Source organism: Hyaena hyaena, unplaced genomic scaffold, assembly GCF_003009895.1.
Source record: "Hyaena hyaena isolate Hyena2069 unplaced genomic scaffold, ASM300989v1 scaffold_151, whole genome shotgun sequence".
Taxonomy (NCBI): domain Eukaryota; kingdom Metazoa; phylum Chordata; class Mammalia; order Carnivora; family Hyaenidae; genus Hyaena; species Hyaena hyaena.
In genome coordinates this window covers 2,431,214-2,456,458 of record NW_024080783.1, presented here as the reverse complement: position 1 = coordinate 2,456,458, position 25,245 = coordinate 2,431,214, and the positions used below count along the sequence as shown (strand labels likewise).

At 55.3% G+C, this 25,245-nt stretch overlaps 1 protein-coding gene and 1 long non-coding RNA gene across 12 annotated transcripts in view; one reads left to right on the top strand and one right to left on the bottom strand.

Annotated features, from left to right (window-relative positions):
* Positions 1 to 369: 369 nt before the first annotated feature.
* Positions 370 to 25,245, bottom strand: part of DENND1A (DENN domain containing 1A) — a 500,247-nt gene continuing 475,371 nt past the window's right edge. For 6 of the 10 annotated variants that reach the window (XM_039239000.1, XM_039238996.1, XM_039238997.1 and 3 more), the window contains 4 exons: positions 20,949 to 21,037; positions 7,453 to 7,581; positions 4,494 to 4,752; positions 370 to 3,399 (listed from right to left, as the gene is read on the bottom strand). In XM_039239000.1, coding sequence (XP_039094931.1) covers positions 2,200 to 3,399; positions 4,494 to 4,752; positions 7,453 to 7,581; positions 20,949 to 21,037 — 1,677 coding nt within the window. In that variant the 3' untranslated portion in view covers positions 370 to 2,199. Of the gene's footprint in view, positions 3,400 to 4,493; positions 4,753 to 7,452; positions 7,582 to 11,408; positions 14,207 to 20,944; positions 21,038 to 25,245 lie in introns of those variants that run through there. The other 4 variants (XM_039239002.1, XM_039239003.1, XM_039239004.1 and 1 more) reach the window with 3 other exon arrangements.
* On the top strand, positions 8,791 to 22,976 carry LOC120236286. 2 transcript variants are annotated; one of them, XR_005529625.1, is made up of 3 exons: positions 8,791 to 9,444; positions 11,123 to 11,303; positions 22,365 to 22,976. It is a non-coding gene; the product is annotated as an uncharacterized LOC120236286 (long non-coding RNA). The 2 variants fall into 2 exon arrangements; XR_005529624.1 differs by lacking the exons at positions 8,791 to 9,444; positions 11,123 to 11,303 and adding an exon at positions 21,316 to 21,375.

Genomic DNA, 25,245 nt, shown 5'->3' with positions numbered 1-25,245 from the left:
GGGTGTGTTTAACACCTACTATGGGTGCTTGGTCCCAATCTCACCCAACACGACAGGGGTACTGCCTGGTTTTAAGGCTCTGCCCTTGCTAATGACAGATCTGTGGGGCTGAGTTTCCTGCTGTTCCCTTGAACTTGTTCCCTGGAGCCCGGGCACTTTCCACACCATTGCTGATCTGCAGCTCTGCTCCAAGGACTGGCCAGGCCTGTGCACGCCTGTGACTAGCCCACCTCCTCTGCCCTCCTCGAGAGGGAGAAGTGCCTGGTCTCAGAGGCTCAGATGGAACAGGCCGGGGAGCAGGCCAGGGGTCAAATTCTCCCGACTGCTCTGACTCCCCCCTTCCGCCAGAGCTTCCTCAGGACACAGGAATGCCAACCTTTTCCCCAAGATTTTATTGAACGCACACAACATTCATCCTTGGGTGCAAATTCAATCCGGCCAGAGAAGAGACAACAATGCTCTCGAGAACACGGAGTGCGCGCCAGCAGCCCCCAGCACAGCCAGGGAGACCGACCACAGGGTGGGCTCTGCATCCCTGGGGCCCCACAGTATCCCTTATCGCACGCTTTGTCCCTGATGGGGCTCAGGGGTCTGCCCAGCACGGGTGGGCGGATCGGGAACTGGTGCGGAAACACCTGAGAAGCTCATGTGCCCGGACACCACGTGGCTCCCTCTCCACCTTCGTGGGCAGAGAACACTCGGAGACTGAGAGAGGGGGCCGTGACCGACTCAGGGAGGGGCCGTGCGCTGCGCCAGCAGCTCTCCACGCCCGGTGGCTGAGAAACTCAGGGCCAGCCCTCACAGCCTCACGGACCCACACAGGGTCCCTCAGACAATGACAAGGTTCCTTGGGGTTCCGGGGGCCTCCAGGAGCCCCCTGGCCCTGTCAGACACCTCTGAGACTCTATGTCTGACCATTCACAAATAGGAAATGAGAAATCAGGTCAAAATGCTCACAATTTCCTGCATGTCTCAGATGGTTGTTTTCTTAAATGGTTGGGCCATATTTTAACTTGGTTTATTGAAACTAGTCAATTTTAAGAATCATCAAATCAATAAAGTAGAAAGGAAAAGATAGATAAAAGAAACAATAACAAAACATTTCAATTTAGCTTTGGTGACGTTGGCCTCAGGAATTTCTACGCTATGTGGGCGGGGGCGGCTCCCTGCCCTTCTCCAGCCTCCAGGCTGCAAAATGCCAAGTTCATCCACTCCCCCGGTCCTGGAGAAGGGCTCAGCACCCCTGCCCGTTACTGATCAGCAGCTGGGACTCTTGCATCCATCTGTGGCATTAGGCTTGGCTTCCCAGGGGGGCTCCGGGTGCCTGCTTCTCAGCCCTTCCCCCACAGTCCCACGCAATCAGCAGCTGGGCTCCGTTCGAGTATGTGTGAGAGGAAGAGCACAGGACGGTGGCCCAACTCCTTCTAATGCACTCAGTTTACCTGCTGCTATTTTTTCTTCCACAAATCAGTGTTGCTGGTGCTCCCAGCCCCCATGCACGGCTGGCTGGGGCTGGGTTTGGCTACCAGAGGGTTCCCCAGGATCCCTCAGCCCCAAATCCCTACCAAGCCAGGAACAACTGAAGGCTGGGATTGGGGTAAAGACTCAAGAAAGAAAGAAAGAGTGTGGGTATCGCCTGAGAAGGCTGCAAATGCCCTTCCGGGTAGGCAGGCTCTCCAGCCCGGGACGGGGGCTCCTTACTCCGAACTCCAAACCACATGTGTCTGGTACAGACGAGCCCACGCTGAGGCCACCACTGCCGCCTGTGCTGGTTCCGGCGGGGGTGTGCAGGGCCAGGCTGTGGCTGGGGCAAGAGAACAGAGCTGGGAAGGAGAAGCCTCGTGGAGGCCCGGGGCTCCCGGTGGGAGGTTTCCAGGGGGATGGTGGGTCGGACCTGGTCTGGGACAGTCATTCGCCCAGCTGACCTCTTTAGTGCAAAACCTAATCAAGGGTGCAGGGGGGAGGGGAGGTGGCAGGGTGGGGTGGGTGCCCAGGAGCTGGGCCCATTCCCAGGCCAGAACGGGCACCATTCTCCAGCGGCCAGACCTCAGAGCCGGGTGGTGTGGAGGGGAGAGAGGGGCGGCAGAGAGGGGTCCCATCCTGTCCCACCGGTAGAACCTGGGCAGACACAGAAGAGCAGGGGAGCAGGGCCGGCCAGCCTCGGAGCCCGGCGGCAGGCGGCTCGGCGCGTGGCCCGGCTCACTCGAAGGTCTCCCACTGCTTCCTGAGCTGCTCTACTGAGCCTGGGGCCGGGGCCGGGCTCATATCCTGCTTGGTTTTCCGTAACAAATCCTCAAAGGGGTCTTTGGCCTCTCGAGGAGCCGAAGGCTGCAGTGCTGGCTCCAGGCCCTGTGGGGGTCTGGGAGGAAGGAGAGGGGGGTCTCCGGGCCTCAGAGCCAGCCCCTGCTTGGCCTCAGCGGCCCTGGCACTTGAGCGGGCCAGGGGCAATGTTCGGATCCTTGAAGGGGCGACCATCGGGGGGCCCAGGGGCTGCAGGGGACTGGTGTGGGTGCCCACGGGCATCTGGCCGAAGAGGTTGGGCATGGAGAGGGCAGACAGGTTGGGCTGAGCTCTATGTGGGACACAGAAGCCAGAGCTGGACAGCAGGAGGCTGGGGGCGAAAGCTGGCCCCAGGGAAGGAGGCGGGGCCCCAAAAGGCCCGGCTGGTGTGGAGACCAGGGACATGGCGGGCAGAGCCGCTGGCACGGATGGCACAAAGGGATTGAGCGACGGCTGTGGAAATGGGGTGGGGGTCCCTGTTGGGGGGAAGCTGAACTGGGGAGTGAGTGAGGTGGCTACATTCGGGGCTGGAGGTCCTGGTGGAAGGGTGCTGCCTGGCCAGGCTGTGTTAAGTGGGTCCAGGAGGGCCAGCAGGGCGTCACCGCTTGTGTCTGCAGCCCCCGGGCCCAGGCTGAGGGGCTGCAGCCGTTCGGGGGCGCCTTGGGGGGCAGCGCTGGGGAGGAGCCCGGGGAACGGGGCTGGACTCAGGGGAGCTCGCCTTTCCTGCTCAGCTGGCAGCCTCTCTGAGAAGTCTCCGAGGGCGAGGGCAGCACTGGCAGCCTGAAGTTTGGCCGGGCGGGCGGTGGGGGGCGGAGGCACGATGCCCAACTCTGGGGTCTTCCTGCCCTGGGGCCGGGGGATGGTAATGCTGCCCAGAGTGGGGGTGGGCGCCTCCTCCTTGTCACTCGGCTTCAGGATGCTGTCCTGAGGCGGCGGCCTGCGGGGCAGAGCCAGGGAGCTCCCGAGCAGGGGTGAGGGCTTCTCGGGGGAGCTGGCCGGCGGCTTGCTGGGGATGGCCATGTCGTCCTGGCCCAGGCTCCAGAGCTTGTTGTACGGGTGGGTGAGCTTCAAGGCCGCTGGCATCCCGCGGCTCCGGTCGCTCCGGCTCAGGTCCAGCCTCTGTTGGAGAGAAAGGGGGAGGCAGCGACCAGAGACTGACCTGGAAGGACTGGAAGGCAGCACACAGCCATGTGCCCCTCCCATGTGCCTGGCGGGCGCGGCGGCTCTGATCCCAGGCGTGTGGCCGATCGGGTCCCTGGGACTCAGAGCAGCTGGGCCCAGAACACCAGCAGAGGGCCCAGGTCTGTCCAGATGCCAAGCCCAGGCTTTTCTGTTTTCCTCATTTCTCAGACTCCAAGCCAGGCTTTTTTCTCACTGCACAAAGGGATTCCAGAAAAAGCCCTTGTCCTCTCACATCAGTGTCACCAAGCAGTTTTAGGAAAACGACTCCATGTGTTGACCATCTACTGGCTGGGCCTATTTTATCTTTCAAAGAATGTGGGCACTTTCAATCACCTGTGAGCTTGAGGGTGAGTGAGGCCCGGGGCCTGGGCAACGGCTGCTTCTCTGGCTGCCAGGGAAGAGGGCCGTGTCCCGGCTCTGCCACTCACAAGCTCCACTACCTGGGTGTCATGTCCCTTCGCGTGGCCTGGACTTCATCCTCAGCAGCAGGGGAACGTGACTCCCTGAGGGGCGTGCGCTCGAATCACTGCACCCAGGGGTGTGTTCTGAGTTCCACAGACCCAGGGACTCGGCAGCCTCTGCTTGCGAGCGGGAGGGAATGTGGGGGACTGCAAGGCCCCAGGCAAAGATTCCAGAATCCAGGAGTTTTGATCCAAAGGTTCTCCAAGAAGACTTGGTGGGGATGGGAGCAATCGCACTCCGATCAGGGGTCAAAGCCCTGCCTGGGGGTGGGGCCGGGGTCCTAGGAGAGCAGAGCACCAGTATGCCTCAGTCTGATGCGCAAATGCAAGTGAGGGACAGATTTCCCTCAGGTGTGGCATCTTCCACGGTGATCTCTGGGAGGGTGGTCTGGTGGCTGGCCCTCCCAGCAGGGTTTGTGGTCAGATTGACCCCGAGCATCGAGCATCGGCCGAGGATGCTGGCCAAGTCCCTGTTTCTCCCTCGGTCTCCTTCATTGTCACATGGGGGTGTCTGCTTCATGTGTGGAAAGCACCAGCCCTGGCACGTACCCACCCCCACCGGTATCATACCTGATAGTCAAAGGTTCCTGGCTGCTCCCTCAGGTCTTTGGGGGTCCGAAGGTCCTCCAAGCTCTTGGCCTGCCCCAGTGGCTGCAGCGGGACGTCCATGCCCAGGTTGTTGAAGACATCTTCCAGGAGGTCGATGCTGGCGGCCCGGTCAGGCGGAGCTGGGGCAGGGCCAGTGGGCTCCCGGCCTCGCTGCTCTGGACTCTCTGGCTCTTCACCTTCTGCGCTGTCTGACTCCTTGAGTGTCCGATATGGCTGAGGCCTGGGAGGAGGCAGAGCAGGCTGGGTCCTCTCACTCAGGGCCTCCACGGGAGGAGCAAGCAGCCCCCACCCCTCAGGAAGAGTGCACCCGGGAGGCCTGGGGACACGGGAGTGCCTGGGGTCCCCGCAAGTGCCGGAGTCTGGCAATCTGACAGACCTGGGGCTGAATTTGGGTTCTCCAGTTCACTGTGGGATGCTGGGCAAATTGCTTTGGCTCTAATTTGCACCAGGAAGTCAAATTAGTTCCTCTGGAAACACAGGACCCACCATATAACTGGGGAGTGGGCTTGCAAGCCATCCGGATGAGGCGCAAGGAACGGGACATGAGTAGAAAGGGAACAGGCAGCCCGCTCATTCCTGAGCCCAGCCGCTGCACTCTCACCTCCCTGTGGCTCAGGGGGAACTGAGCTGGGAGAAGATCTCCCCAGGGCAACTCCCCAGCATGCCTCAGGACCCTCAGGAAGAACTGTCTGGGCCTCAGCCTGTGCTGACCTCTGTTCTAGCTCTGGTCTTGCCATCACTTGCTGTGGGACCTTGGGAAAGTCTCTTAACCTCTCTGAGCCTCAGCCTCTTCCCCATTCCAGACTGTACCTCTCTTGCTGGCGGTGGTTATGTGAACTAACTACCATGGTGCCCAGCACACGGCAGGCACAGAGGCTGTTAATAGCATTCTGTATGTTTTTCTCAGACATAGGGGACAAAAAGTTTCTCTTACCTTCCTTCTTTACAAGCCTGAGCCCCCAGGGCACCACTGGGTATATGGACAACGGTGCCCAGATAAACCCTGACTTGACTGTAGTGAAGGCCAGGACAGAGACTGTTCCTCTGTGTCCGGCAGAAACTGCTCATGGCTCTGGTAAAGTGGGGGAAGGGTGCCACCTGCTGGTCCCAAAGGCACACTTGCAGGAACCAGGGCAGGGAACAGACCGCAGAGAGAGAGGGCTCCGCAAACAGTCTGGACTCCATCAGCCTTCAGTATCTTGCTGAAATTCAGAGAGGCTACGTACCTCACCCTAGATCACAGAGCAAAAGGTAGCAATAGATGCCATGTAGGAGAGACCTCAAAAGTGCCCACTGACTCTAAGCCATCTGACCAAGGAATTAAAGACTTTTAACCAAGCTTGAATACAACAAAGGGGTAGAGAAAAGTCCGTGTGCTCTTTACACTTAAGGAAGGAAATAGTAAAAAGAAACCATTTTATTTGGACTTATGATGGGCCAGTTCCTTTTTTTCCTTGCCTTTCCTGTGCAATTTATTTTTAGTCCAGTAGAGTTAACTGACATCAGCCAGTTCCTTTTCAAAGACACACACACACACACACACACACACACACACACACACACACAGACCTACACTTTTCTTAGGTCATAGCTAAAGGAGTGAGCGTTATTCACTACTTAAATAATTAAGACATCACTTAATTAAAAAGAGTGAGACCCGCTGCCCTCTGTGGTGGGGGGGTCCGTGGCCATCACTCAGGCAGGGCGTTTTTATCCGCAAAGTGATTCTGAGTTGATTATGTGGATGAATATGTCTTATTCCGATGGTTCTAACCTTTACTTAACTAACAATAGAGATAATAATTGACATATTAGGCCTATGATATTAGAGATATTATTGCTGAGGACAAGGTTAATTTTCTGAAGTTTTAACAGAAAACATTTAAAGAAAAAGATCTGAGGTACAGAAGGTGCCATGCGGAACTCAGGCAACACGGACTCAGGCCACCACTTTCTAAGTGAGGACATCGGGAGGGGACTGACTTGCCCACGGTCACAGGGGAGCTGCTGGCAGAACCTGTTACCCTGGGGTGAGGGGATTATAGAAGCAGAAATGGTGGGTTTATTAGGTGCCCTGAAGAACTCACAGGCCTGGCCCAGGGGAAGGGACTGGGACAGGGTGGAAGGGAAGAATCATACGGTGGCATTAACAGCTCACTCCCTAGAGGGTGGTTGCGGCCCAGTGGGTGTTCGGCAAAGGGCGGCTCCCTTCTCTAAAAGGCTCCCATTAAAAACGCTACAACTTTGTTCACACAGACAAAAGCTGCCCCTCTACTCCACCCCGGCTGGGAAGACCTGGTGGGTAGGAGGGTAAGAACTGGTAAAAAAGGGGTAAGTACCAAAGCTTAACACTGGACTGGACTGTGGACAAACCTTTCTTTTTTTCTTTCTTTTTAAGCTGCAATTTATAATTAGTATGAGGTGCAGGCGATACACAGTAATGATAAAAATCATCCTAAACCCAGGCAGGTCGGTGAAACATTTGGATCTGCCAGCAATAATACATACACTCCCTATCAATCCACATTTTTTTTTTTTTTTTTTTCTTTTAAGGTTAAAACCGGACCCTCCATCTCTGTGGTTTTCGGAGATGTGCTGAGCTAAGGGAGGGCCTGGGCATCCATAACCACTTCCAAGGACAGTCAAGGGCAGTCTCCCGGGCAAGGGACAGAGACTCATGCTCCCGTCTCACCCCCGTCACCTCACTCCTCACCACAGAGCCCACGGGGCTGGCAGAATGAACACCCTGGGGAGAGGGACACACGGGGGACGCTCACTCACCCGCGAGGTGGCACGGGGGCACCGGCTCCAGACAGCCCTCCCCTGCACACAAGGGCAAGCAGCACTGGCCCCCCTCCCCCACGCGGCCCAGGTGAGTCACCAAGCGGAGCTCAGGGAAATGGAAGAAGGAAGGAGAGACCATTCAAAGGGAGCGGAGAAGAAAAAGCTTTCGGTGAAGCCAGAGCTCGGGCCCTCTTCCCGCTGGCATTCATCATCAGAGGAGTCTTCGGAGAGGAAGACCGCATAGTGTCGCAAGGGCTTTACCAGGCTGGGGCAGAGGAAGACAAGAGAGAAGAGGCAGTTAGGAGGCACCCTCGGAACTCCGTGTGGCGGGGTGGGAGGGGGGCGTCTGCGTCCGCGCCTAGCCCCCACCTCCCTCTGCCAACCTGGGGTAGGGGCTCCCTGGAAGGGTCCAGAGGGCGCTGGAGGCCCGACGGGCCCCGAGGTGAGGAAGCTGGTCCCAAACAGAAAAGAAACCGTGAGTTTGCCATAGGTGTTGAGAGCCTTAAACACAGGATCCAGTCACCCATGACCTCGCAACCCCAATTCTGTCAAGAAAACCCTAAACGTGGCAAAGAAGGACACACAAAGACGTTCACTGCTGCCATGCTGAGGATATCAAAACGCGGAACATCCTCAACTTACAGCAACAGGAATCTGCTGGAGTGAACTGTGGTACGTTTGGCTATTACCCACCCATCAACTCTAATTAGTTTCTAAGAAAGAAAAATCTAAACTCCAGGATGCAAAATCGTAACCACATTGCATTCTCTCGCAGCTACTTAGGGGAAAACGCACAGAAAAAAGACTGGAAAGGGATGTACCTAAATGTTAACAAAACCTAGCAGGATTAGGGGCGATTTCCTCCCTACCCCCACTGCCTCTTTTTATTTTTCTGTGTCTTCTATGCTTTCTTCATGTGCATATCTACTTCAGTAATCATGGAAAAATAAAAATAGAAAGTTAAAGAAGAAAGTGAGCCACGTGGAGGAGCACTGGCTAGAAGGCCCTTTTCTGATTAGCGGCTCTCTCTGGAGTCTCTCTCACATGCCTCTTCAGAGAGTCTTTTTCATCTGTGATGTGGAAATTAAATATTCATTGTTATAAAAAATACATCTCCCTTGTCAGCCACCTGTGAGCTCTACCTCTATAAACACAAACACTACGCAGCCCCGAGAAGGTCTGCGCGGCCGCTATGAATTATACACTGACCAGGGCCCGGGAGAGGTGTGGGCCTGGGAGAGGGGGGGCTGGGCTGGACAGGACCTGGGGTCACATGTGGGCCCCACGGCTGCTGCTTAGGCCTGCCCACCGGGCTGGGCAAGCTTGGAGACTGGTGGCGGGGGCAGAGGTGAAGTTCAGGAGTGGATGGAACAGGCAGCATAGTGGTGCCCAGGGCCGAGGGTGAGGGGGCAGTCTCCTCCCCAACACCCCCAGCCAGAGCTGGCTCCTTTCTCTGCTTTTGGGTACAATTCCTTCCAGGTTTCGCTTCATAAAAGGGCACCATGTCCAAAACAGCAAATGGGAGCCACACCAGAAGGGCCGTGACGGACAGCAGCCATTCCTGATGGACCAGGAAAGCAGGCTGGGCTCTGATCTGCCATCACCGGTGCTGAGGAAGTTGTCACCAAGAATATACTCTTTTAAAAGCAGCACCAGGGCTGGGCTCAGAGCTGCGGAGCTCCCGGCCACCCACGTGCCCAGCCCCCTCCCTCCTCCATCCCTGGAAGTTAGGCAGGCCAAGAGCTTTGTCCTCATACTGAGGTGGAGATGGAGGCTCCCAGAGGGGAAGCCACTTGCCCAGGGTCACACACAGGGAGGTGGCGGGTCACTGGGCTCTTGCCCTTGCCCGGGCTGCCTGCCTGGGTATTAGGGACTCATCCTTCCCAGGCCAGAGAGAGCACTGGCCTAGCTGGGGTGTTCTCTGGACTCTGGAGCAGGAAGATGTGATTCACAGAAACGAGGCCACCCGGCTCCTGCCACACCCACTGGGACATAAAACGAGGCACAGAAGGGTCACCCCACACAGCCGCTGGAATCCTGCTCTGAATCACAAACCCAACCTTGTCGCTTTCCTGCCAGACACCTGCAAATCTACGGCGCCGAAGAGCAATTTCGAGGCGGTTGTGTGGTGAGTAAACCCAGTAAGTGTTAAGAACAAGAACACTCAGGTATTCACGGCATGATTTGCACAACTGTTTAAATCTAGCACTGACGGTTCTCCTGAGCAGGTGAGTAGGGGTGGGGAGTGGACAGGCACCCTGGCTTCATCATGCTCCACTCTAAGGAGCTCGTGGAATGTGCCGGGTGGGCAGGGGTGAGGGCTGCAGGGAGGCAGTGCCCAGCTCAAGCTGCAGGCAGGGCAGACACTGTGCCGTACGCCTGACCCCGTCCACCCCTGCAGCCCCCTCCTGCCCTCCCCTACACACCCCACAGACCTCCCTCTCATCTTTACCTGTTCTGTCTGCCGCACTGACTACGGTCTTGAAGACTTGACTCAACTGGCGCTCTAGAAAGTCTTCCTGGCGTCCCCAGCTGGAGCTTTCTCCCTGGATGGAGCTAGCTTCCCCTTGGGCTGAGTGTTTTAGCACTTTATCCATACCGCTCAACCTCTTGCAATTCTGTTTCTAAGTCAAGCTCCTCAAGGGCAGGGGCCTGCCTCGTTCTTCTCTTTATCCCCACATAGGGCACAATGTTAGTGCAATGGAGGTTTGCAATGGAATGAATGGAAGGCAGTGTGCTGGGGAGATGAAGCAGCCCCTGTTCATCTCACCCACCTTTCTGGAGCCTCCGCACAGCGCCTGTCCCTTTCATCACTTGGGGCTACAGTATAAAAGCGTCCCCTGAGGTTCCCCGTCTATCCTCTGAGATGCTGAGACCCCAGAGTGGGACCACATTTGGGGGTGCGGGTGTTGGGTATACAGGAGCAGGGAGGAGTCTCGGAAAAACGTTTAAAATAATATCCACTGTGCCAGGGGCTTTACACAGATTATCTGCACCCCTCCCAACAGCCTAGCAGGGAGGTGTTTCACTGCACTGATTTTACAGAGGACGAGACTATCATTAGTCCATCCATCCATCCGTCCACACTTCCAGGTAGAGGCACTTCCCGAGTGCTAGGTGAGCATGGGGCATCACTGTGAAGGAGAGAGAGATGACCCCGTGACCTGGCCAGGGAGTCACAAGCAGGGATTCCAGGCCAGGGCCCTCACTGTCCTGTCAGCCGGGCTGTTGGCAGATGCATACAATGGGACACACACCTCTCCTTAGGCCAAACTGAATGAAGCTCCTTGGTGTCCCTCAAATCCATCCCGAGTACCCTTCCGACACCCTTCAATCCAAGTATGCTCTCCTCCTTGGCTTCGACCAGAAGGCAGTGATCACACCTTGGCACACTAGCTGCATGCCAGGAAGGTCTGGAGTCACCGAGGAGCAAGAAGCCTTTGTGCTAGACTGGACCTTGGCTTCATGAAACCAGGCTGCTGTAGTTCACACCCCTGTCAAAGTCCAGGGCATCCACACACTGGTGTGGTCCGGGGTGAGAGGGGCAGGAGGGAGCCACTTTCCCTCTCCAGTTGGCTCTCCAGGCAAGGCAAGGCAAGGCGGGCTGGGCCGTGGGTTCCACATGAGGCCCAGAGTGTTTCTGGAATATACTGTCTTGTCTCTCAAGAGTGATGAGGACCCTTGCCAGGTGGTTTGGTCAGATCAGAGTGTTTTCGGGCTTTGGGCCACATGGATGAGGGTGATGACACGAGCTAAATGGTGGCCATAAGTTTCCTTAATTCCTTTGTCACATCCTCACTTTGCAGAAAATGCCAAGGCTCAGAGAGGGGTATTCACTTGCCCAGTGTCACACAGCAGCCGTAGGTGGAGCCAGGAATCCGGATCTGCTTGACTCTGCACCACTTTGTGATCCTGCCTCTTCAGTTCTGCGGATCTGAGACAATGCAATAAGGGGTAGGCTGCTCCCCCTTCCACTTTTAATAAAAGGTGAGGTTTCAAAATACACTGATTTAAATTCAGCTGCTCATGTCCTCCTATGAAACACGGAGTCAGATATTTGTCAGAGATAAAGGATGAATCGTTGAAAATGTCCAGGTTTAAATTTTTTATTAGCTTAAGGCAGAATAGGGAAAAAAAAAAGTGTGCCTCTTCCCTCATTAACCCAATTCAGCTACTAGCCTGCAGTCTGCCACCCACCACTCGCCTGGATTTGATTATACACAAAGAGCTGTCTGTGAAAAGGCAGGTCGTGGTGAACTTGGCTACCCAGCGAGGGGCTGCCAGAGTCTTGGCGAGAAAGAAAGGCTCGCTGTCCATCACCATTCAGGCCCCATCATCTCCCACGGCTGCTCCCGCCTCTGCCCACCTCATCTCGGCTCGGAGTTCCCATGCAGATGACTTCCCGAACCCTTTCTAATGTTTGGTTTAACGTGTCGCCGGTTAGCGCGCGCGCGTGACAGTGGTGACAGGCGCGGCTGTTCCTTTTTAAATACCATGTCAGAGACACGGCGTCAGGAAGCAGGGACGTGCTCTGTGGCTCTCTGCCGTGCCGGGATCGCATGGGCTTATTTTTTAATGAGGAAGATCTGCATCTCGAGAGTTTTTTTCATGTGTCACATCGCGTGGACAAATCAGCAGCACGTCACGCTGGCCCAAAATGAAATGCTGACAAATGTAGATATTTCAAATTTAATTGACATTTAAATGTACTTGAGATAAGGAAGGGGAAAAAAAATCAGCAAGGACTTGGTCTCCAGAGGTAACGAGGGGAGCTGGTGATCATTTTTTAAGGGATCATTTCACTCCGGCAACAAAGGATCTTTACTTTGTAAATGGCCGCTCTGGCATCCTTTGATTACGAGGCTCCTGTTGGGCTGATGAGTGGGGACAGGCCTCAGGACAAGGCCAGGTCCTGCCTGCCCAGTAGATGCCATTCTGTCCGGCTTTCCACACCCACCCCCCCATGTCCCAGCCAGACAGAGGACCTTGGGAAAGTCATTTTACCTCCCGGCACCTCAGTTTCTTATCTGCAAAATGGGGGCTCCACAGCCCTCCTGATGGCGTTGTCACAAAGTTGAATGACATTATTCATAAGGGGCTTGGCCTCATGCCCAGCACACAGTTACATATTCAATTACTGTCCATACGCCACGTTCACCTGTTAACAAACAGATTCTGGGCATTTTCATCTAGTGCAGGGTCTTCCCTAGGTGTTCAAGGATGAATAGAAGGTGTATCCTGCTTTCAAAGACCTTCCTGGTCAGGGTTAGTGGTCCCCGGGTGGGTGCTATCTATAGCACATCACAATTCCCACACCATCTCTCCAATACTGTAACACAACCCTGGACCAAACCCAGGCATATGAAGAGATTAAAACAATAGAAGATAGCTCTGAAGCAAGTCAGAGGGGTCTCTGCAGACAGGGGTCTCTGTCTGCAGACAGATACAGAACCTGCTGGACACTGGATCTTTGCACTCAGTGCTACGTGACAATACTTTAAACAGAAGACTGAATCACTGCTGTAATGAGTCAAGATCACCAGCAGAGGGTGCTCTTCCTGTCAGGTCAGCTGGTCTGTGGGGATGGGTAGCTGGGAGATGGGAGTGTTTTCTCACCCCACTGGGCACATGCCCTGACAGAGGGCAGTGGTGGGGGCATGCCTGGCTCAGGGACTCCTGGTTGAGGCTTCCTTCGGGAGGTGGTGTGGGAGCTGGCCTTCCGATCCCGAGTGAGGAGGAGGCTGCAGGGGTCTCTGGGAGGAGTGGGCACAAGGTGCTTGAGGTCAGGGTGGGAGTTTCAGGAAAAGAGGCTGGCCATGTTGGTAGGGACCAGGTGGTGGAGGAGGGCCTCAAACCCGCTGGAGGACTGAGGTGACGTGCGAGGTTAGGGGGTGAAGTGAGGGCTGGGGAGGCAGCAGGGGGGCTTACTGGCCTGACCTCATCTCTCTCTCTCTCAGGTTGGCTGTTCCCTTTACCTTTCTGATCGTCATCATTCCATCTGTTTGACTGTCAATGTGCATGTTCATTCATTCATTCCTTCTTGTGAAAAATCCCTAGTGTCAATTTCACATGCTCCACACCCATGCCCGAGGTGCCCCTCCCAGTCCTTCTCATAGGCAGAGAGGCCCAGACACAGGACATGGGCTTCACTTCACCTTCCCATTCTTCAGGCTCTTTGGTAGAGAGTAGATGGGCGTGGGGATACCATCTACACGTTTCCTACCCAGAAGAGTCACGACTGCCCCTCACCCGAGGACAGCCTCTGCCTGCTCTCTGCCTGAGTCTCCTGTGGGGGCCGTGGGAGCAGTGGCGAAGGGCAGGGTGCCTAGGGAGAAGACAGTGGGCGTGGCCGGGGGGCCCTGTAGACCTAGGTGCACATCGTGGATCCAAGGCAGGCCATTCCACCTGCTAGAGCCTTGGCTCCTTCACTGGCTGAATGGGCGAACACACCTGCGCCGTGAAGGCTTTTAGGGAGTTGGGGGGGAGGGGGCAGGTTAACCGTGACATGTAGAGGTGCTGGGCCTGAAACAGGCCCTGAGAAAGGGTGATGGGTGAGGTGCCCGGACAAGGGAGGGGCTCAGGAGAGGTGGCCAAGCTTTCAGAGGAGGCTGAAAGCAGCAGGGCTTGCGGGTGGGGCGCCTGCTGTGGGGGGGGGGCACTGAAGACTTGGGTTCTCAGCTGGAACCAACTCTCCCTGTCATGACAGCTCCCGGGAGGGCTCCTTCCCTCCGAGCAGCAGGCAGAAGTGGCTGGGGACAAGGGGGACCTGTGTTTTCCTGGGCTGCTGCATGTCCCCGGCGACTCCTCGGCAGCGCCTGCTTTTCCAGGCTGGGCTCAAGCTCCACGTCCGGCTTCTGGCATGTGGCTTTGTCTCCAGGGCCCAGAACCCGCTATGGGAGAGGGGGAAGGGGCCTGAGTGGGGTCCGGGGTCTCTCACATTGCTAATTGGGTCTGGGACCTTCTGCTCTGGTGTTTGGACTCCCGACTACTCAGGGAGTGGCCCTGGCAGGCTGCCAGGGGGTGAGTGCCCACACAGCTGTCCCTATCCCTGGGGCCCAGGGCCCAGCTGGCACCTTGGAGACTTGCTCCTGGGGCTGATGGCAGTTTCTGGATCTCCGGTGTGGGCGGGAGAGGTGCTGGTAGCTTCACAGTCACACCCCAATCACACTTGGCACACAGTAGGCACTCTTTCCACGTTTGTGGTTAACTGATACCCCTTCCCCATCTCCAGGGTGCTATGAGCTTCATCCCGCCTTCCGTGATTCCCTTGTCCATTTATTCAGTAAACGTCGCTGAGCAGAGGCCTAGGCTAGGCTCCGTCTGGGAGTTGAAGAGTTAAAGCTGAGGGTACATGGCCCTTGGCCTGGAGGAGCTCCCAGAGCCCCGTGGGTGATGCAAAGAGAATACAACGGGCAGGTCAGTGTGGCGTCAGGGATGCCACGGGCCTTGTGGGCACGGGAAGGGGAGGTGCAGCTCGTGGGGAGGACAACAGGGTAAGCTTCAGACTGTTGACAAGTAGTCCCTGCAGGAGGGGAGACCGCTGTGCCCCGCCAACTCAGCATGCCAGGGTGGCTCCTGTGGGCGGCTCCCCAAATCGTGCTCCTTGGGAGGTGAACAGGCATTGTGTTTAAAAAATAAATAAATAAATAAATAAAGAGAGCGGGGTGCCTGGACGGCTCAGTTGGTTGAGCGTCTGACTCTTGGTTTTGGCTCAGGTCATGATCCCAGGGTCTTGGGTCCTGAGTGTGGAGCCTGCGTGGGGTTCTCTCCCTCTCTCCCCCCTCTCTCTTTCCCTCTGCCCCTCTCCTTGGCTCACATTCTCAAAAAAAAAAAAAAAGGCAGGGAGCAAAAAGTCTTGCCTAGGATCTCTGGCTGGCAGCTAGTGGGCAAAATGCTGATCCAGATCTGTCTTTGGCACCAGAGTCCTAGGCTACTGCCCTGGCAACAGTTCACCAATCACACCCCTGGGGCAGCTCTGGGCCTGGGTAGGAGATAGCAGGCCTCTAACCTGCTGGGATCTGAGGCCAGCACCATGAGGGCTGTGCTGAGTGAGCCCAGGTCTTGGGGAAATGGCGGGGAGTGGCACATGACCTTTGGCCAGAGCATGTGTGCACTTGGCCCAAAGGGACACAACAGCAGTGTTCTGAGACCTTGGCTTTGGGCAGAGCTCTCACTAAATGCTTCTGGCAGCTTCTTCTGATCTTATATTAATCTTCTGGGGCGTTGGGTGCTGGCGTCACACAGTGCAATTTGGAAGATCAGACTCTACAAATTCCTCAGCAGCAGGGGCTGGCCGTTTGGTGCACAGACTATCTGCCCAGCCAGCACAACCTGCAGAATTTCTCCTTGGTCAGAGGGACTCCTGGGAGTGCCCGGGTGGCTCAGTCAGTTAAGTATCCGACTCTCAGTTTCGGCTCAGGTCATGATCTTGAGGTTCGTGAGCTCAAGCCCCGCATGGGGCTCTGTGTTAACGGCTCAGAGCCTGCTTGGGATATTCTCTCTCTTCCCCTTCCCCACTCACGCACACTCTCTAAATAAATAAATAACCTTAAAAAAAAAAAAAAAAGATTCCTAATGCAGCCACATGTTGCTCTGGCTCCAGACTCAGTTTTGCAGGCAGTCCAGAGTTTTGGTGGGAGTGCAAAGTGGTACAAGTCTTTTACCAAGTTACTTAGTAATTTAGAAATCTGCCTCTGGGACCGGGTAAGGGTACAGGACAGTGACAACCTCTCAGGGTCTCAGCTACTTCTATAAAATAGAGCTAATGATACCTTAACCCCCTCAAATTTCTCACGAGGATTAAATGAAATGGTGTATATAAAGTGCTTAGCCCGCAGTTCTTGACTAATGGTAGTTATTAATCATTCTATTCCTTATGATGATATCAGATGAGAAAAGCTTTAAGAACATGGGCATTTTTTTTCTGGCATTTCACGTCAGCAAACACCAGAGCCATGGACAGATCCAACAGGAGGGGGCGTGGTGGGGTGGCCGACGCATGGACGCAAAATGCGATCTTGCCACAGTCGTGAACAGCAGGGGTGCTAAGACCATGGGGCAAGTTCACAGGATGGAATACCGCAAGGACGCTGCAGCTTTCCAAGATATATACAGGAAAAAGACCAGAGGGTAACGTGTGGAAACGCTAGTAGGCAGGGAGGTTCAGAATGATCTGGTCTCTTCTGCCCAACTTCTGGATTGTAAGGTTATTGGGTTATTTTTACAGACAAACAAAATTTACAGACAATTCAAAATTTGAAAAGAGCAGATGTAAAGATCTGGCCAGCAAGGTGAGCAGGGCAATAGCTGGTGGGCCCTCGGTGCCTGAATCCTGACCATTCCTACTTAGTACATTGAATACTTCAAATAAGCAGCCTGCAGCCAGTCAGGTCTCCCGTGGGGGAGGGGCTTGGCTCGCCCGCTGGAGGGGAGACAAAGGTGTGCAGACAAAAGAGTTCAGGCTCTGCACTTGGGTCAGCACTGGGTGGGTCTCTGATCTATACTGACTGCAAGCCTCTTGAACATTAACACTCAGAAGACAGCCCTACCCTTTTGGGTTGTGAAGACCAAGCAAGGTGTAGGCTGTATGCGACTCTGACCTGTACCCTGTCCTGGCCACTGCCTGGCCCCCCCCACGGGGAACAAATGATGAGCGGCCTGGCAAAGAGAGGTCAGTCCTCTGTCTGCATGGCGAGCATGATCCTGAGGGGTGGGTGGTACCGAGCCCAGCGCTGCCTTTGAGGGTTTGCCACCGGCTCCTTCTAAGCATCACTCTGGAAGGGAAATTCTCCCATCCCTGGGAGGCCAAAGGGAAAATAAGGGAGGGCCTGACAGCCATGCATACTGCAGCTGAAATAACCTTTAACGGGTGGGAGATGGGAACTTCCTCGTGCCCACTTCAGCCCCCGCTGTCCTCGTTACTCAGAGTAACTCAGAGTCATACTTAGGTTCGTAACAAAAAAGCTCGGATCGTATCGAAGAAGGGGTGAAGCCTGTGTTATCAAACAGCTGATTGCACTATTTTCTGGCCCAGAGACCTTCGGCCAGTTCTACTAGAAAATCTCTCTCTGAGCCTCAGTTTCTCTGTGAGAGGTGAGAGCCACTGCCTGCCTTTCACAGTCTTAAGGGATGGTTCAGTAAAGGTCGCAGGCAGAAGCACTCAGGCACCAGGGGACGCTGCTTCTTTGCCTGAAGGACGACCGAACAGCTCTAGATCCCAACATCAAGGAGCCAGACGGGAAGGGTAGCATGTGGGGCAAGTCATCTTAGGACACAGAACCGCAGAAGTGACAAGGGGGCCCCCGTGGGCGGCAGAGCGTAACGGAGAGAATGAAATCAAGTAGCATGTGGAGTCGTGGCCCTGCCACCTGCTAACCAGATGACCCACTGGCTCACTGGTCAAATGCGTTTTCTGAGCCCAAGTTCCCATTCGGTGGAAGAAGAAACAAATACCCGCCGAAGAGGGCCTAGAACAGAAGAGGCACTTGACTGTACTTGCTGCTCACTGGCCTCCGACCCACAGCCCACGCTGCCTGACCCCTCCTAGCCCCGGCTCTCACCCTGGGGAATCCTCAGGGCATTCCACCAGCCCGCTCTGAATAATAATGGAAGTAGCTAGTACTTCTGGAGAAGAAATAGTCACTGAATATTAATTAGCTGGTATTAACTGAAAAACAGGTAAGGTTTTCCCCAGAAATCTTTCCGAAGCGTTCTTCCAACTGCCATCAGATGGTTGTAAGGGGCCGGGACACCCACCTTTGATCCGGAAAGAACATCTGACATAGGAGAAAATTTCATTTTGGGAAAATGCAAGTCCAAGAAGAATCGGCATGGGGATTCTCTTTAAAGGGCTCCTCTTTGAAAAATCCCAAAGAGCTCACACCTGGTAGGTTTTTGAAGCTATGTGCTGAATGAACGGATGCATGAATGGACAGATGGACATCATCTGGAAAGGAAGACCTGGACTCCAATGGTGGGCCAGCCAGGGAGCTGGCAGAGATGTTACTGGGCCTTGATGCATTCCAGACGCTGAGCCGCTGCGGGAGGCTGTGGAGACTGTCTTATTGTGCATCAGCTCCATCTTGCCGTCCACAAAGTTAATTATTTAATGTGCTATTTGGAAGCGAGAGTTGGGGCAGAAGTCAGGAGGACAGAACCTCTCCCTCCACTTCAAAGATCTCCTATCTCCCGCCACCGGCCGAACCCTCTAAGTTGCTGATGCACTTTGATATTCCCAGCGGAGACAAAGATGCGCGAGTCCAGAAAATCCAGGCTAGATTAAAGGGCTAGGCGGCGAGCCCACGCACCCCGCACGGAACGCCCCGTGACAAAGGCCTGTTAGGACCTGGCTCCTGCCTGCCGGCTCGTCTTCTGTGTCTCCCAACACAATGTGACAGATTGGTGGGGCTGGTTTCTCCCCCCCAGAACAATATTTTATGAGGAGTCTGTTTTATTAAAATATTTTCCGCTGGATGCTTCCTGTGTTTCAAGAACTTGGTCTTGCCAGCTGGAGCTGATGACAGTTGAGAAAAACACGTCCAAGTGCTGTTGTGACATGGCATTTGGAAGTGGAGGAGCACGATGGGGGTGGGGGGGGTTGGGGTGGGGGGGGGTAGGCAGCATGGGAAGAGACGCGGGAAAATACCCCGGTTGCACCAGAAATGTCACTGGCATTATGGGAGAACAGTACCCTGGGAAAATGTGAACAGAAACTCTTGGAATAATATCCGCGAATGGACTTCATCATCACCTGGACCTACTGTCACGTATGGCCGCAGAGAACCTGCCATTTGTGACCTATTTGTGAACTGGCTCCCGTGTTCCCACTGGTTCAGCTCAACCCAAATGGTTCCTGAACAGAAACCGAAGATAAGGCATGTTGCACAAAGGAATGAAAAGTGATCCGGGCTCAGCTCTGCTAACAACTGGATGATAGGACAGGAGGACACACTGGGCCTTTGCACGTACTAAAGAGGCCTCCCCCGTCCCTGGGCTGGGAGAGCAATGGCCTAAATGGACGAAATTAGGGAGTCCAACCTCGTGCCGGTGACCTGGTCACAAAATGGGGAACAGTTTTCAGTAAAGCATGGGGTGTTGCTGGTTCTGGGGTGTTTCCAGGCCATGCAAGGTGACTCTAGGCTTGCATCTCAGTATCTACAGGCCCTGCCCCTGCATCCCAGCACAGAGTCTAAAAGGTTTAGCCCCGTTTTAATGACACAGTTTTAAAGAAAAGTAATTTCATCCCTCCCTAAGGAGGAATCTTCAGGGTCTGAGGACCTGGGGAGCCATGCAGCACTCTCCCCACACGGGGGCAGTCACAATCCATGCTAGTCGGGGCCAGACTGTTCCTTAACATGCCCACAGTCCTATTGTGCAGAGGACAAGTTGTCCCTACAACCAACTTCGGGAGTCCTCTCTTCCACATTTCGCACGAACAAGCATATCTCAAGATGTGCATGCTTCAATGTGTGCACGGGCATGCGCGCGCGCGCGCGCGCACACACACACACACACACACACACACACACACACACACACGCTGTCTCCCATTGCTTCATTGCTTTCTGGGCAAGGCTCACAGGCCGAGGGCGGCTGGCTCTCTCCAGGAAGGCCAGACTGCAAACCGCAGAATCCTGGAAGAGCTCAGGCGTGCCGCAACCTGGGTTAGGCCACAGCTGGATGTTTCAGAATTTCTTCCTCCATTTGGCTCCTGGTTTGGCTAGGGCCTGCCATTTCCCTTAGCTTGTTTCCTGATAACTTTTCTGAAAGTAGAGTGGACAAGAGGCACATTCCTTGCCTTGCCCAAGGGACTTCAGGGTCCCGGGAAAACGGTTTTGGTTCCCCTAACAAACCCCAGGCCAAGATGCTTTCATGTACTTTCTCAAAGCATCGCAGGAAGCTGGTGTGTAGCTGCTGAGCTGTCTGGCTCTGGGCCCCGGGGACAAAGGGAAACACTTCAGACGGTTCTGGAATTGGGGCCGTGCGCAGCTTTAAGCCTCACGTCATCTGGGCAGCTCAATCTCCAGGTGTTGCTTGCCCACCTGTCATTCCCCTCGTCCACCCAGCACCTGTCCTGCAGGGGCTCTGAGCTAGGCCCTCTGCCGCAGCGCTCTGGGCCCGAGGGGAAGTGGGAAAGCCAGGCCCTAATAAAATAAACGCGATGGCACAGGTGAGCAAAGGTGTTGACGGCTGAGGAGCGGTGGTGAGTACCGCCCTGGGTGTGAGTCCAGGCTCTAGAGACCTCGAGCAGCCCAGGCCTAGGAGGGAGGTGGCCCTGGTTAAATAGGTCACCTCCTTGACTAGGTTCCTAGCTCTCCCCTACTGACCCTATACCTTTAAGAAAAGGCCTGGAACCTTCTTCTGAGCCTGTTTGAGTACACTTTGGGTGTCACCACTCAAAACCCAGCCCGAATGCCTGGTGGGAGGCCTCTGGGGCCTCTCGCTGGTGTGAGAACTGCTCGCAAAAGCCGACGAGGAAGATCAAGCCCAGCTCCCCAACTGACCTCTTTGTTGAAACGCCTGTTCAGGGCTCCAGGAACCCTTTCAAAGGCCAGGGCTGCAGCGTGGATGCTGCAAAGGCCCGGCCTGCTGGGCTCTGGCAGACAGAGGGGATGGGAGCTGTGGGGTACTCACTGCTCAGGGCTGGAGACAGAGGTCCTCCGGCCTTCCACTGTGATGTTGCTCTTTGGTCTCTTCGCCACATGTGGACGGGGAGGGCGCACCTGCAGCGGGCACAGGGGAAAGTCCCCGAGGAGTGAGTGGGAAAAGCCACACAGGGACATTCCGCACATCTAGATACGCAGCCCCAAAATAAACGTGGAGGCATTTGCATAGCACAGGCTACTAAGCCTCTGCTCATCATGAGAACGGGTGCTGAGCGTGCAGCAGACACCCGGACGAGAAGCCGGTGGCCTATTTAAGTGGGAAAGGCTCTTCTGAAGAGCTTGGTTTCCTCACCCACAAGGAGGGGACGGCTCCACCTCCTCCTAGCGGGGCTGCCGTGGGAGTTCGACCAGACACTGTCCACACAGCACCCAGAACACGGAGGCCCTCATTTACGGTAAGTCCCCCCTCGCCTTCTTCTAGAACGCTGAAACTGGTTTGGTACAATGAAAAGGTTTCACTCGGACTTTATTTCTAGGGTACATGTGCTTATTTCCTTCTTTTTTGCAAGTGAATTCCAGGATGCTTATTTTTCCTGAGGAGGCGGGGGGCGGATAACACGAATGATAGCATCACAGAGCGCCAGTGAAAATCGTTTTTCTGATCCCCAGGCTGTGTCTGTGCAGTTCTGAGCAGGGCTCGGCCCGGATGTCACACATCCCGGGGAGGGGGGGGGGGGGCTCCTACATTCACAGGGACCTAGCTTGAGGGTCGGTGATGGGGGTGTGTGACGGGGAAGCACACGGCTTCCTAATGGCCTGCAGCAACGAGATGTAGCCCTCAGAAAAAGACACCTCTTCTACCACCAGAGCCTGTGATGGGAGTTAGGCTAAGACTTTCTAGGTGTCCTTAGAAGGACCTTCATCTGGCCCAGTCAGCATTACACGGCTTTAATTTTGGCCCCATCATCTCTGAGCATTTCCAGTGCCAGAGAGGGACTGGAGAGAGCTACACCAAGAAAGTCTTATCTGTGATTTTTGTTGCCAATAAAAACACCCGGACATCCCCATCCAGGGGGCTGGCTCTCTCTCTGCAGATGAAGGGCCAAAGTAGATAAAATGCCACAATAGCTGAGGTCTTCAGACAAGGAAGGAGAGCACCCACACGCTCCGTTTACTGGCTCCCCTCTTCCCTGAGCCCCCTGCTCCCCACCCCCAGCAACCTGGAGGCAACACAGCACAATGGCTGAGGAAACAGAATACAGAAGTTGGCTGCATGAAAGACGAGTCTTTACAGAGTTTCCTCAAGCCCTCAGGTCCCTGCATGTCTGCTCTCACCGGAGTTTTTCCTGTGGGGTGGCCAGTCTGATCTCAGCCTTGTTTGGCAAATCAGAGATGCGGTAACAGCCAAGTGCATCCCACCAAACTTGCGGTCTCCCCCCACCAGGTTACTCTGAATGAGGATCCAGTGAGAGGGTCGCGGGGAAGCGCCAGTAAGGAGTCAGGCTTCCCTGTGACCTTGTCAGTAACAAAAAAGAGGAGGAGGGCAGGGCACCTCTGAAGGAGAAGATGCCATCCAGGATGGACCTGACCCTTGCCTCGCATCCTGCTCCACGCGTAGCGTCACAGTGGTCACTCAGCAAGACCTTTAGGAACAAATGAGTGTTGCTGCTTGGCATCTAAGAAGTGCCTAATAACGTTGCCGTCACTACTTTCGCGGTCATCAGAACCGTGCCCACTGAGAAGCAGACACCTGGTCACCTCTGCTAAATGAACGGATGGCTATGCCCCCCACCCATTCAAGCTCTGAACTGGTTTCCATGCCCAGAGCCAGACTCCTCTCCCTCCTGCTGCTGCTCCTCGGGCTCACGGGGCTGGAATGCTCCCCCAGACTTTTCAGCACAAAGGTGCATGTGCAGCGTGGGGTGACGGAACAGTTCTGCCCTGGCCCGGAGGTCCCGGGGTGGGGGTTTCGGGAAAGGTCAGATATTAACACCTGTCAGCCCGTCCTCGCACACGGCTGCTCCTTGCTACAATAAAGGCCGGTTTGGAATGTGAACTTGTGGCTGAAATGGGGGGATTAAGTTTGTGGCAACTTCAACTGAACTTGCAACGTGGTGAAACATGGGGAAAAAGAACAACAGAGCTAATTAGACGAGCTGAGCTGTCAGAGTGCCGCCGAATGGCTCAGCGCCAACAAACAAAAGGAATGGGTTGGCAATCAGCAGGATCGATGGAGAAGACTGCTTCATTAGGGATGATAAAACAGACAGAGCCGGGCGAGGGGGTGGGGGAGGGGAGCAGGGAGGCGGTGAGGCGGGGGAGGGAGAAGAAGGCACAACAGACCCAGAGACAGTTAGTCACCTGCACAGCTACAGACACACCCAGAGTCACACGAACCTGACTGGTATGGACAAAGCCAGACACAAATTACACGCACAGACAACCAACAGAGGCCTCCAGGCACCGGCGCTCGGCCTCACAAATACACACTCGCAGAGGCACGCACAAGAGTTGAAGGTGCATGCACGGATCACACACTTGCGTGCACACACACGGCCACAGACGTTCAGCAGGAGCTGCAACCAGGCGCACAGACATGCACGTGTACACACACACACACACACACACACACACACACACACAATGGTTTAATGACGCCCAAATCACAAGACGATGCTGACGACTGGCCCGTCATATTTCAGCGATCACATCCGTCTTTGGGGGGTGCTTGGCAGGGCTGGGGGCTGGGAGTGGGGGAAGAAAACACACGCACACACCGCAGCCACTGGCCCCGCCAGTGCTGGGATCCCGGCAGCGCCAGGGGAGAAAATGCTAAACAGGGATTTTGAGCTCTGTTCAAGGGGGACTTGTGGGGAAAGTTGGGAAACCAGCCAATTCCCCACTGGATTTAAAACCTGAGAAATCTAAGTCGGCAGGGTTAAATGTGTATTGAATACAAAAGCACCGAGTACATTTGATTTTAATGGTGAGCAAGAAATAATAAATACAGAGCTTATAAAGCGCTTCACATGTGGCCGAGCACAGCCTGCCTCTCCCTTGCACGCCCCAGCCCACTCCCCTTCGTCCACCAGACACTGGCAAGGCTTTCTTCTGCTCTTTCCTTTCTCTTCCTTTTAAAAAAGAAAATCTAAATCCTCTGGTAACATCTGAACTCTAGCCACAGGTGCCTGGCTACAAAGCTTCTTCCAGAAAGGCTGAATGGCTAGCCCCCATGCCCCTGCCACTGCGGGCCAATGGCCGCACCACTGCCCAGACATTCGTGGTTCAGTACCCGGTAAAGCCTGGCGGGGGGCCAGAGGCTCCTGACAGGAGAGCGGTCAAACCATTCTTTTTAAGGCCCTTGAGGGACCCCGTGTCTCCCAGGATCAACCCTAGTGTACAGTGGTGCGTCCTGGAAAGGCTTACATGAGTGCACTCAGTGAGCAGACTCCGGGGCATGGGGCACTGCCAGGCCCAGAAAGCACAAACCTTCCAGGACCCCCAATTTAGTCCCATAGCCACCCTGCCTGGCAGAAGGTGCTCACGGCGGCAGGAGATGCCCACTTCATGCCAGGCCCTGTGCTAGTGTGACCTCACTACCCTCCCCAGGCAGGGGGTTGCTAAACCTATTTTACAGATGACGAAACTAAGGCTCAGAGAAATTAAATGTCTTGCCTCAAGTTATACAGCCAGGAATTGCCAACCTGTGATTCAGTTCAGGACAGGGCTCTCTGGCTTCCAAGCTCAGGAGAAATGGTTCTGCCCAGCACCTTGCCCCGGAGTGCACCGAATCCAGGGTGGGTGGAGCCCAGGCTACTGGTCTACTTGCCTCCTGCACAGGCAGGTGCTACTCGAGTTTTCCTTGGGGCAGCGTTTGCCTTCCTAAGTCCTCAGTTGCCGGTGGGTGTGGCGCCCACCCCCCCAGCTCCGTGCAAGCCCCCATGCTAGTGAGACCTCACGGAACCCACAGGAGCTGTCTCCAATACCTGAGTTTTCCCAACAGGAGTGACTCTGTCACGGATCATGCTTTGCAAGGGTCCCTGCCTGCCTTGGATCCTAGGTCTCTACAGGGAATTCCGAGAGCAGCCGTCTGGACGTCTGGCTGGGGGAGAGGTTGCTTGTGGAGGCGTGCAGAGAGGCAGGCCTGGGCTCCAAAGCCAGCTTGGCCTCTTAGCATCTCTGTGGTCTTGGCTGCCAGCTGGGGCAATGGCTCTGCCTCCTCCAGGCTGTGGGGGGGGAGGGGGGACAAATGCGACCATAATCACACGAGGGCCCAGCACAGTCCTAGGCACAGAAAAGGCGCTCAGTCCATAAGTGTTCATTCT